General features: G+C 40.8%; 2 protein-coding genes across 2 annotated transcripts; both read right to left on the bottom strand.

Moving 5' to 3' along the window:
• Positions 1 to 45: 45 nt before the first annotated feature.
• On the bottom strand, positions 46 to 2,564 carry atpsckmt (fATP synthase c subunit lysine N-methyltransferase). The gene is made up of 4 exons (XM_041055110.1): positions 2,114 to 2,564; positions 1,228 to 1,365; positions 958 to 1,008; positions 46 to 609 (listed from the first exon to the last, which is right to left on the bottom strand). The coding sequence occupies exons 1-4, from the start codon at positions 2,411 to 2,413 to the stop codon at positions 388 to 390; spliced, it is 711 nt and encodes a 236-aa protein (XP_040911044.1). The 5' UTR covers positions 2,414 to 2,564; the 3' UTR covers positions 46 to 387.
• Positions 2,565 to 2,724: 160 nt separating this feature from the next.
• On the bottom strand, positions 2,725 to 11,719 carry LOC121193014 (neuropilin and tolloid-like protein 1). The gene is made up of 10 exons (XM_041055111.1): positions 11,326 to 11,719; positions 10,993 to 11,058; positions 10,546 to 10,680; positions 10,188 to 10,436; positions 6,640 to 6,681; positions 6,224 to 6,351; positions 5,592 to 5,820; positions 4,930 to 5,043; positions 4,673 to 4,817; positions 2,725 to 4,085 (listed from the first exon to the last, which is right to left on the bottom strand). The coding sequence occupies exons 1-10, from the start codon at positions 11,351 to 11,353 to the stop codon at positions 3,548 to 3,550; spliced, it is 1,674 nt and encodes a 557-aa protein (XP_040911045.1). The 5' UTR covers positions 11,354 to 11,719; the 3' UTR covers positions 2,725 to 3,547.
• Positions 11,720 to 13,461: the final 1,742 nt, after the last annotated feature.

Below are 13,461 nucleotides of genomic sequence, written 5' to 3'. Positions count from 1 at the left end.
CTTGACGATTTCACGCTGATTTTATTAATAAATACTCAAGTCTAAAAATAGGGCACAGAGCAGGAGTTTACTGTGTGGTACCACAATCTTCCGTCAGACAGGCTTGTTACATTTACCAGCCTCTTGATGATACCTTCGTCTGTCTAGAAAAGATTAAACGATTTCATACACAGTATGAACAATGCAGCTTCCTTGACATAATCAAGTTATGCAGTGCAATCACTGATGGCCAGAACCACTTTAACCAGTCAGGAACTTTCTCAAGTCATCACCATTTGCATTCTCTTTGATCTCTGGTCAAATGTTGAGCATTAAACATGACACACAATTCCTCAAACCATCACAATGTGCCATGACAACTTATCAACACAATCTGAGTGTTTGCCCTTATGTGTGTAAATCTGACGTGTTCTCTTGTTCTGGTATTGTCTTTTTTGTCATTCCTTGTTGTGGTTGTGATTTGAATGTATTGGCATCATAGACCCACACAGTGTCTATCCCCTCCCCAGCAGTATGTTCCGGGACCCAGGTAGGGAAGGGGAAGCGGCAGGCCACCACCTTGGCTGTACTCGGCAGCTCCCTTGCCAGCTTCAGTTCCAGCTGGTCCATCTGCAGATACAGAGAGAAACAATTAGGAAACTGTATTAGTGATATTTCATGATTCTGAAAACCTACATGGCAAGATCAAATATGATGCTGTCTCCAGGGACCTGAATGGTACTATTACTCACCAATATGTGCATATTGTGTTTTGATATAGTCATTTTTTAAGGGGCTACTCAACCAAACAGCTTGGTCAGCAACTATAACTTGAGCATGCATTATAACAGAGCAGTTCAAGAAAGTATATGTAATGTTACTTTACTATTTTAGTGATCTAAATTGGCACGCAAGGCATAAGTTACAAAAATACAATAAATTTAACTAAACTGCTGTAGGACAAACAGAAGAACTCACCATCTGAGGGACTCCGAAAATGACAACATTGGAGTACTGAGCAAAACTGACCTGGCAAAAGAATCAGAATTAATGGGAATGACATAGTAAAAAGACTCTGACATGTTAAATGTTTTCATGTTTTTACACTAAGTCAATACTTGATGTCAGTAACAAGAAGAAGACACTGACCTTGTGAATGTACTTTTCTAAGTTCCCAAAAACTGAGTCACGGGCAATTTACAGAATACTATACTACAGACTTTATTATACTAATCAGGTCTGACTGACCTTCCACAAGTCAGAGATGTGGAAGGAGGTGGAGGAGCGGACTCCCTCCCTCCAGGCCCTGTAGCGAGAATACCACACCAGCCAGGGGTTCAGCTCAAAGCCTGAGGCCTGAAACCCATGCTTGGCTGCTGCTATCACCTGCAAGACGAAGGGGGAAAAGGGAAATACAATTTATCAGCAACGATGTTTCAACAGGAACTGTAGCAGAGGTTGGATGTCAAGCAAGTTAGGTAACACTTTTTTTTTCTGCAGTGTTTTTGCTGCACTTTTGTCTTCTGTTGCTGAAGACTGAATTTGTGTTACGGGGTGCTTTTTTTTTTTATTTAGACACATGAAAATGATTTGGGTTGTTATGTAAAGACAACAAAACACAAACCAGATGATGTATTTTCAGCTAGAGGTGAGATGCGTAAGATGTACAGAAATTTAAAACATTGTTCAAATAAAGTTATAAGATGCTACAGGAGCAGTATTGTATAATGATAAGCAACTTTAGTGCAATGTCATTAACTCTGGCACAGCAGGGAGAGGTTGGCTTTTAACAGCAGTTAAATAAAAGTGAAAAGCATACAACTTTATTGTTCTTAAGGAGGTTTGAGGGTCCGAGCAGCAACACTGGAGATGAAAGGGATTCAGTCTCCTGCTGAAGGACACTGCTTACATGGCAGGTTTGACCCAAGACCCTGCTGTAAAATCCTGCCATACTCAAAACATAGAGAGAATTATGACCCACTATGGGCAAACTGAGGTGTTCAGTAAAATGAGAATGTCACCACCATGACAGATGATTTCCTTAGCAGTGGTTCTGCTTATCTTGGTGTTAGGACAAAATTATTCTTTATGCCTCTCAACCCACGGGTAGGGGGTAAGACAACACAACACTTACTATCCTTCCATCTCCACTCCCAATGTCCACCAGGGTCCCTGATCTGGCCCGTAGCACCTTGAGGACATTCTCCACCTGGGCTGTGGTCGCTGGGACAAACGGGAGGCAGATTTTTCTGAGGGCAGGCGCAACAAACGGGGCTGCCACTGCGTACAGGGCAACTAGCGACCCTCCCACCGCCCCCGTGACGATGAGACCCAGCCGACTCCTGCTCCTGCCTCCCTTGGCATCGCTCTGACACTGACCCGCCCGGGCTGAGTCCACAAAAAGCTCTTCCTGTGACATCACGCTGGTTTTCATAAATAAAATTACAATCTATTCAAATAAACCGCAGCTTTTCATCACGTTCCGGTAAATGCGATAAACAAATTTTAACAAACCAAAGAATTAGCCACTAAACGGTAAAAGTCCTGTCTACCTAGCGTCCGTGCATTCAGAAATCTGACCTGTGCAACGCTGTTAGAAGCCCGAGTGGCTGACAAGGATTAGCAAAGGATAGTTCCGCTCTGTTCCTGAATGACAACACAGGTAATTAAAGTAATGTAAAACGAACTAAAAAAAAAACAAAAAAAAAAAAACTAAACATACACAAAATGACATGCAGAGTAAAGGAAAAAGGAGCACATTTAATGAAATAAATAAATAGAGACTGCCATATAATCAACAGAAATAAATCAGCCAGAAAAAAAGTGGGACAGGTCAAGCATTAAAAAACTGATGACACATAAATAAAAATCAGTGAATACTCCCAAACATGCAAAAACAAATAAATAGTGCAACCATTTACACAGCAACAGAAAATATAAATGAATGAGCTTTTCTCCACAATTCCATAAGATTCAGCTCGACTCCTTTAAAGCCCTCTGAGTGAACATGAAACATTGTCATTGTGTGTCAACTGAATGTTTCCATTATATGATGTCCTTTATCTGGTTCAGTGTTTTTCTATTCTTGACCAGCGCTTAACACAAAAACGTATGTATTTAAATGTATGTATGTAAATCTAAATGCATGTTGGTGAATTATAAATGTAAAAAGTAGATTAAACCTAGTAAAAATGACATGTAGGAAACACTGCAATGGATCACTCATTCACAAAATAATTTAAATACGATGCAGTATTAAAGATAGTCTACCCCAGAGTTGAAACCTCAAGGTAAACAAGGAACAGAAAAGGAAAAAAACTTAGCATTAGGATGGGTGGGAAATATGTGTGTGCATATAAAACCCTTTTGATCCATTTTGTGAAATATGACGTTGTGCCACTCCCATGCACATACTATCATAGAGCAGTATTCAAGATGTGCAACAATTGCAACAACTATTTCATCAATTCATCATTAACTCATTTATCCCTGTCATAGGTTTGAGTGCTGTTCCATTTGGGTCCTGCATTTTTTTTTACCATTTTCTTTATTTGTATGTTTCCTGACATTAGAAGTCATTAGACAGTGTGCGGTGGACAGTGTGATCCAGCCCTGGCATGCCATGGTGGATCTGATGGTGGTACATGTGGTGCTGGCTGGTGGTGGGACCATCATCCATCATCAAATCATCCTCCTCCTCCGGCCTGTACCTCTCTGCCCCGTCCTGAGAATAGCTATGCTTCATCACCAGGATGCTCCTTCGACCTGCTGGGGTAGTGTGGTGAGAGAGGCGTGGCGACTGTTGGTTAATCATCACCGGCGGCAACGGCGGCACAAGAGCCCCCCCATCACCGGTAACAGTGGCATCCCTTATGCTCAGGTTGCTGCGGCTACCGTGGACACTGCCGTGCACGCTCCCATGCTGAGAGCCACAGTGGTGGTCTCGAATACATTTGCTTGAGGAGCGGCGGAGCTTCTGGAACTTCTCAAAGTCCTCTGCCATGGCAGCATCAGTCAAGTCACCGGATGGGGCGCGGCGCAGAGTACACAGCTCATAATGAGGAGGTTCAAAACCAGGATGGAGGAGGGCAGGGTCAAAGTCATCTCTGAGGATAAGTAGAGGACACACACACACAAGCCAACACATACAACACAGATGCAGTAAATATTCAGGAAAGCACAACATTGTTCAAGAAAAACAGAAGTTCTTCAATGGCTTTTAAACCTCAAATGAACCATGAACGTATGTAACCAAACAATGGCACACATGTACAAATCCTCATATGAATAAATGCTATTACTGCAAGTTACAACAATGACAACAAAATATTCCCATAAAGTTTTTCTTGTGGCTTGTTATTTGTGTGCACTCAAGAAAATATCACATTTTTTAACTGACAACAATTACTCCTCTCTGACATTTACTGACATTTTCCTGACTCGTTTTTGCCTCTTCCTGTGGAGGACGAAGATCTTTTAAAATGACATTAATTCTACTAAAGCATTTAAGCCAATATTATGGTGACCAGTCGCTAACTTTGTCTGCTGTTTGGTGAAGGACCGAGTGTGTATAACAGGTTTATCACATCTTTTCTGCTTAAAACAACACATGATTGACACATTGGGAATTGTCTGTGTTGTGTTGTGAGTGTGGTATGAGAATAAAATTTCGAAGTGACTTTAAAGACCTCACCTGCGGATGATGTATTTCTTGCGAGGCTGTTTGATCTGGATTATGACGGAGATGATGAGCAAGATGACAACCAGGCCACAGGTTACTCCAATGATGGTGAGGTTAGTGTTGTCCAGCGTGTCCAGGATGCTGGCTTTCCTCTTCTCTGGTTAGGCAGATACATAAGAAAAAAAATGGCTCAAGGTTCAGCCACAGATATGTGCTGCAAATACATTACATAGCTGGAGGTGAGTTTCTTGACCTGTATGTCAGGGTACCTTTGCAGTGATTTTCATCCCAGGGGTAAACACAGTTCTGGATGCCATTGCAGACCAGTGTGTGGTTGATGCACATGTTGCTATGGCAAAAGAAAGTGTCTCCTTCACATGGAGCTGGAAAACAAAAGCAAAGAGTTATTTAAGTGCTGTATTAATATGAGCAATGCCTCATCAAAACAGCTTTAAGGAATAATATAATTGATATGGTTGGTCTTAATCATAATTATTCTAATGCTTTGAGCTTTGACTCACATGGTCTTTAATCTGATAAACACAAAACCAGTACAGTATGAAAAATATCTTTATCTTTCAACACAGTGTTGCAGACTACCAATCATCCAATCATTCATCCTTTGCTTTGGTTCAAGAGTTTATCTTTTAAAGTCAGCACTAGCCAGTGCTTCAGAGGAGTGAAAATCATATTTCGTGATTTGGATTAATGCGTGTTTTATTCATGATGGTAACATTTTTATGTCCACATAGAAACTGTAAGTAAAGAGGGAGAACCAAACAAAATGTCCTATTCACTCCTGAGGTGCTGTCTTGTGTTTTTGTGACTTTCACCTGTCACCGATATACAGTATGAGGCACACCTGTTAAGGACATGTTGCTGCGAGTCAGATAAGTTCAACTGGAACACAATAAAACAGGGATTCGCTCACGTTCATGGAAGGTTGTGAAGAGGATCCTGAATTTGCTCTTCCTGCTCCCCTCGTCTGCCCACAGCCTCACCACGCCCACAGAGGACACCAGCATCACATCGTTGGCCACCGTGGAGCAGAACTTATTCTTCAGGTGTTCGACCGAGCTGCTGCCGTCATAGATGGCAACAAAGTTACGCTTGCACTCATTTGAGTTGTGCATCTCGTACTCCAGGAAACGCATGTAGATCTGTGGGGGAGTTGAATCAGGTTGAGTTGCAGTTAATGAGGCAGGCTTCGATGACATTTACTCATTCTTCATGCTTTGTTTCATACTTGTTTCATACAGATAGTAGCAGTTGCAAAGCAGAGAGGGTATTCTTAAAAATTATTATTATATATAAGTAGAAAACTGTAAAAACTGTAGGTACACAATATATGACACAAGCATAATGGTGGTTAATGGTTTGAATAAGGTTTTTTAAAATGCATATGTTTGGATTAGTGCATGGATGTCACAGTCACTTTTGGTCGAACCACCTGAAAGTCACATTCATTTTATAAACCAATAGGCACCAGCCACATCTCACAAACAATAACAAGTAACACCACATCCTCACAGCAATACCAAAAACTGTTTGACATATCCAGACCTTAGCTCCTGGTGGAGCCCGGACGTACCACCTGCAGTCCACAGCTTCAGTCTGCTGCGCCTGGCCCTCCCTGGTTATCTGTGCCGATTCTATGAAGCCTTCCGGACCACTCAGCTCAAACTCACAAACTGTGGAGGACATTTTTGTTTTGGTATGCTAGTTCTGACACTGTTGAAATTTCACTGACTATGAAATTGTGGAAACAGTTTGGGCAATATTACCCCTTCAGCAAAAATGAGGACTCAAAAATAAACATAGGAAATCAGGTAGACCATTTAGGAAAACTGTATGAATATGTAATTCACTGTTAGCAGTATCAACATCCAATCAAAGTAGCTGAAGTGGTGCTTGGTGCTACACTCGCTGCAGCAGGTCTGATATGATGTTGTGATATAATAACTTAAATGAATACTCACCTGGCAGAGCTGGCAGTGACCCAAGATCTTTGAATTCGGGATCTAAAAGCAGAACATAATATTGTTAGGGACTAAAAACATCTGTGTAACATTTACTCAAGTCTTTCCACAATTAGGGGCCATATTTTAAAATGAACTGCATGGCTGAAGTTTTGGTCCCACAATTAAACAATTTCAAACTGGGAAGCAAAAAGCATATGACATTGTTAAAATTGTCTTAAATATGTTTAAAAATTGGTGATGAAAATTATTTGTACTAGATTTTCTACCAGTTATCTGTGTTTGGTTTGCACAGAAAATGGATGTACGTTCATGTAGTATGAAGGTAATTTAATCACATACATAATTACATACCAACAGTTACAGTATACGTATACGTATAAAGTATATTCAAAATACTTATAAATGTAAGCATAGAAAAACATACCCAGAATATGTATATTTCATGTACATGTGTAAATACAGTTTTGGCCTGTTGTACACAGATTGATGTGATACTCGCTACAATAAAATCTGTTGAAGGGTAGGGATAAAAACAAATTCTCTGACTATAAGGTTAGGTTTTCTGCCACAAAATTATAATAACAATATTCAACAACATATTGCAAAACACAATAAAAAACACAGCTGGCGACGGCTTACATAATCTTTTCACATTAACTTTGCCCTCGTCCGATTCTCCTGAAACCCTGATGCCCTTCATCAAAAAAGAAAAAAACAAAAAAAACAAAAAACACACACACACACACAATCTCAGAAAGGGAAAAGATATTGTGTTCTAAACCTTTGTGCTGATGAATCTACTTGCTAGGTGGATTATAAATCCTGATATACCAGCTTAGTACGGGGACAGATTAGGCTCCACCAGCAGTGACAACCTAGTGATAAAAATGTCACATCGTTTTTTGTTTTCTAAAAATGATGCGTGTTTTAAAGGCAGCGATGTGAAATGGAGAATCAGGACTTTTCAGTATGTTTACTTTAAAACTCTAATTTCTAAAAGAAGAAGAAATATTTCTTAAAATATTTCTATAACCAGTGATGCGCCTCATTGGTCGGTAGGTGCAATGTAAGTAGAGCAGGTGATTTACTCAACTGAGCCTCAAATCAACAACAACTCTTATTAATCCTCTCATGTTTCTTACCCGTTTCTGCTTTTGGCTTGGCCAGATTACTCACATTCATCCTGTGTGTGTGTGTGTGTGTGTGTGTGTGTGTGTGTGTGTGTGTGTGTGTTGTGTGTGTGTGTGTGTGTGTGTTGCAACAATTTATTCCCAGAGATAAATATAAATGCTTACGTATGCTTGGTAAGTTGTTAACACTGTAAGGTAAGCTGACTGTACTATAAACTTTTCTGAAAGAATAAACATGCTGTTTATGATAGTTTCCAAAAAAAGGCAACTGACATGCACAGACAAACAACTTCAGTCCTCCAGCAACTTAAAACCAGTGTATGTGGGATGGACTCACAGGAGCGTAGAGTCTAAAACAGGAACAGTCCCTTGAGTAATAATATAATAATATAACATACAGAGGCTCAATCATGCTATGAAAAAAAGAAAGAAAGAAAGAATAATGACAGGGATGGATGGATGGACAGAGGGATGCAGATTAATCTTTGGCTCTCATCAGTGTAGGTGGCCTATAAAATCTGCTGTTAATAAAGCCTCTGCCTTGGACTCCCTTAAGCTGCTACTGCGGCTCAGTGTTGACAAGCTGAATTCCCCTGAAGACAAGCTTTCATTAACTGGGTGTGTGACTGAGGAAACAAGTGCTTGTGTGTGTGTGTGTGTGTGGAGAAATGCTCCCCTCCTCTTCTCTTGTCAGCTGCAGCTGGTGTGCCTGCACTACAAATGGAAATGAGAGTACATTCCCAGCAGCATGCAACCAGACCATTATTAAAGTTGTATTATGCAACTTTTTGAGCACATGCACAGTTAAAACATGGCATATATCGAACACTGTTCCATATCAGGGTTTCTCTGTGGTATTGATCTCCTTCAAGTGCATATTACATTGTGGTGCTGGGAATACGAGTGTCCAGTGTGCCTGCAAATGCATGTTAATGTGTGTTTTAATTTGACTATAAGTCCAGCTGAATGGGGCCAAAAACAGAAAGGGAGAGACTGTGTAAAAGAGACAGTTTTCGCATGTAGCAGCCAACAGTGTCAAACGCACAACAGGGTAGTGGATTAGGAGAGAGTGCCAAGGAAAGGACTCCAAGGCTTAGAGACGTAGTAATACTCTAAACATCACCCCTCCCTCCAGCCAGAGAGAGCAGCAGCTGGTATAAGGACAACAATATAAATCTGAAATGCAAAATGACATTCCACTTTTTTTGCCACATTCCCAAAACAAACTGACTGGAGAGACTGTCCTCCCAGCATGATATAAGTTCATGTGATGGTGTTTTAGACTGGCACCGTCTGTGCACGGGGAAAGGTCACCGTGGATGGCTGAGTCAGCAAAGATTCAGAGAAGAGTGTTTGTTTACAACTGTGTCTACAAGTTGTCCAGCATCCTCATCTACCCAAGAAGCTAAACTGAAACTAACCACAAGAAACAACTGAAATACAGGCCTACTGACAAAATCACTAACCAAGAACCAGACAACTTAGAATGGATTTCAGTTGTTATATGCTGTTACTAAAAGATGCTTTACATGACAAACTTAAAAAAGAATCTACAAAACTAAAACAGTCTGAGCAGCTGTAAAAGGTTCGCCTTTACTGCTAACTGTAGCCTATACAGCATATTTTCCCTAAACTTATTAAGGTTTTTCCATTTGCCAGGGTTGGTCTGCTTTGTACAGCTCTGTGCGGTGCCAAGCTGCGATGACATGCGTTTCCACTACAGCCTCACAGCAGGGGATCAATCACCTTGTGGGCTGCTGTGGTCCTGCTAGGTAGCAGAGAAAGCTCTGTTTGTCATTAGTTCTTGTAGCTTCTACCAGAATGTCTGTGGTTTGGAGTTTAGTTTCAGCCCCATGTACATGTTAATACTTTCACACATCATATGGACATCTTCTGGTATTTGGTCAACAGGAAGGAAGAGTACAAACAGTAAGTAAGATGAAAAGGGGCTGCAGGCAGCAGTGATGAAGTCCAATATTCGCTCTCACTTCAGCTGTTTATGTCTCCACCAAAGCCTGAGGGAAATATCTGCGTCTTTATCAGCTAAATGCTCCACTATGTTCTCTAGCTAGTCGCTAACTTTAATTGCTGCTTGCTGCCGGGGCAGGTAAGGTACAGTGGGTTTTATTAGTACTGCCTGCTGCTGTTGCTGGAAAGTTGTGTTCCCTTAAACTGTAGAGAACTGCAGAGTTGGGTGATAACTCATAAGGGGTTCGTCATGACGAGCAACCCCTCTCGCTTTATACAAAGTCATTTGATTATTTTTAACATAAACATGTTGATTAGTCCAGCATTGAGGCCACATTAAAAAGCACAGCCCCTCATTGTCTGCACAGCCTTAGCCTACTTTTCACCTCTGTATTACTGAGACAGAACCATTTCAGAAATTCTTTGGCCTTAACTTCCATCACTCACCTTGTGTGAAGTTATACCGGGCAGAGAAACCAATGGCCTCCAGTTCACCATCAGCCACAAACTTGATGTACAGGTACCTCCCACTGGAGCGGACATACGCAGGACTTTCTTGTCCACAGTAGCGACCAATGATGGGCGAGAAACCAAAGGGCCCGTCACGGACCTCGATGTGGTCAAACTTACACTCCCAGGATGGCTCGATGGAATACTTCTCATCAAAGAATAAGTCGATGCACTGTCGAGGAGACGCTGAAGGAGGAAGAGAAGTTGAAAACAGGTGAGATAAAAGCTGACGAGGTAAAGCAGGAGGGGTGGGAAGTGAGTAAGAGGCTAAAAAAATAAAAGATGAAAGTCTCACCTTCTATAATGTAGACACATTCCCTCTCAGGAGGGTATTTCTCTGGGTAGTTAGGTGAGGTGAAGTACCCTCCATCAGGCTCCTTCACCCAGGTCCCACACTTCCCAGCTGGGGTCACACCTGAGTTGTTCTTCACTTGAAAAGGGCAGAAAGTGTAAAGATGGATAGACAAGGCAGATAAAAGTGTGAAAGAGGATGAATCAGCTTTAATTCTCTGGTGAGAAGGTTGTCAACACGCTGATCTATCAGTCCAAACAATCTCATTTTCTGGATATGTAACATTTGATTTACTCTATGTTAAAGGATGAAGTTCAGAGTTATGCATTTATCTAAATGAATAATACATTACTGGATAATAATACTTTGGATTAGACATTATATACTCAGACTGTCAAATTAGAGGTATAAGTCTGAACCAGGGCAGCAACTAATGATGTGATATGATACCTTGAGCTTTTGTTTTGGTAGCGGTGGCACCACACAGCTGAGGTGAGATGAGGGTTACAGCCAAAGCTTAGAGGAGAGAGGAGAAAAGTATGATTTTTTTTTTCAATATGTCAAATTTGTCTGTACGCTGATTATGTGCCTACATAAAAAATGCTACAAAGAATTTTTTATTAAATAAGTATAAATAATACAAAACAAGCACACCCTTAACACACCATGACCTATAAACACATGGCTGATGATAATTCTTCCTTAAGGTCACGATATGTGATTATCTGATTTTCAACACGGACACCTTTAGGTTAGGAAACATGTTTACAGTTGGAAACTTACCGATGAGCAGCAGAAGTTTGCGCAGCATTTCTGTTTCCTGAGGATGAGCAGCTCTGTCTCACATATTGCCATTAAACTGTCTTGAGTAAACGGTTCCGTCCCATTACGGGGGAGAAATGTGTTCAGCCCATCAGTTCCTCACAAAATGCGCCAAATCCGAGAGCAAAGTGTTCCACATCTCCATCCGTCTCTCTGCCTCTGTCTCCCGGAGAGCTCAGAGGATTACACTCCCGTCCGCCACAAAACCTTCACAGTTTTTTGCTCCACCTTTAGGCTGTGTTAATCCTCTCAGAAGATATACGGCCATTGACAAAGCTGCGCCCCGTTGCAAAAGTGGGCCAAAGCAACTGACAACAGCCCTGAGTGCGTGCGTGTGCGGGTGTGGGTGAATAGGTGCCTAAGTTCGCCCTCCAGGAAGCAAAACATCCAGCACCATTATCTCAGCTACAATTACTTTTTTTTTTTTTTTTTTTTTTTCAAATAAATCAAGAATGCAGTCTTATCCACCTGTAGGTCTGTGCACACTGGTTGATCTCCAGTTAATATTTGCTTTGCAAGTAAAAGACCTGCATTCAAAATGTTAAAATCTTCTTGCATCAACATAAATTTATCATCAATTAAGGGGAAATAAGAAAATACACTCACCATATTTCATTTTGTATAATGATGATGATAGCATCTGATATTAGAGTGACCTTGGGTTAGAAAACAAGTATGAAAATTCAAATTCAGTTGTTTGCTGAACAACAAAATGAAAGCTTAGATGCCTTCAGCCATGATGCTTTGCTACAATTTTAAACTACCCAGCACCACCAGGACCAACCACAACATCAAAACACATTAATGATGTAACACAGTGAAATGGACCAGTAATGAACTGGCTACCTTTGTATTTCATAGCAGAATCTCTGCTGCTAATTCTTCAATAATTTTAATTAAAGCTTCATAATATCAAACAGTTGCCTGTTAACACACCCAACACACACAGAGCAAAATGAACATACCCTTAAAGTTGCGTGTGTGGCTGTCAAAAATGTAAGTCTGGCTTTGTTTTGGTCTCCACCAACTCCTGGACAAATATCTGGCTCTTTAGTTCTTAGATGCTCAAAATACTTCCCTAGACACTTGTTTACATAAACTACCATAAGGTTTCAGGTTGGGCATGTCTGTCACCTCATCAGAGTGGGTTTAGGAGGGGTAGATGAACCATGGACCCTTGTGTGTGGCTGGAAACAGAGATTAAGAAAGCACAAGTTAATAAAGGCTCTGTAAAAGCAGTTTTTTTTTGTAGAAAAATCATATGATATGGTTTGAAGGAGGGGTTGAACATGTAACTGGATTAAAGACTTTTTATTTGATAAATTAAAATAATAAACCACCCTGGCTGTTCAGTGTCAACTGATTTCTGTATTCTGGGGGAAAAAGCAGGTACATAAAGGTTTTGGAAATAATGCTGTCTTGGTTAAAAATGTTTTATCAACCATTTGTCTCAGTATATACAGATGGCTCCAATGATCCTAATGCTAGGAGCACAGGTTTTACTTTTAGTATACCAGCATTACAAGTACACATCTGAGATGATGGCAACTGCAACAGCATTACAATGTACAGAAGACTTATACATTAACAAGGTTATACTTTGTACAGATTTGTGTTCTGCTTTCACCTCATTGCAGTCGTTTACATCTCACAGTAAGCAGGATATAGAGCTTGAAACTTGAGGAGACTGTGGACGTTTCACTTAGTAAATCTGAAGCAAAAAGAAAAATGGAAAGAAACATCATTTAAGGAGTAGCAGCACAGTTGGGAGACGGCACCTACATGAAGTACAGCAAGAAGTGGGCACAGTGAGGACAGCTAAAAGGAGGAGAACATTTTAACAAGGCTGAACATAGGACATATGATAGACTTGATAAAACACTTAACGGCCAAAAGTACTTCTCACAGGTATGTATTTCCTTCAGAAAACAGCTGTATGCTCACACTCTAAGGCCGAGTCCACAACGACTACCTTTTCAACCAAGGTAGTTCGATACAGAGCCAGGGCCTAGTCTTGATCTGGTTCTTTGTGTTTCGGACAATCACATGGACAGGAGAACAGACTGCACAAAAGCCTTCGAAACTAACGGCAACTTT

This window comes from Toxotes jaculatrix, chromosome 14 (assembly GCF_017976425.1).
Source record: "Toxotes jaculatrix isolate fToxJac2 chromosome 14, fToxJac2.pri, whole genome shotgun sequence".
NCBI classification, from domain to species: Eukaryota; Metazoa; Chordata; class Actinopteri; family Toxotidae; genus Toxotes; species Toxotes jaculatrix.
The sequence above is the reverse complement of the archived record's forward strand: the minus strand, read 5'-3'. Positions and strand labels throughout refer to the sequence as shown.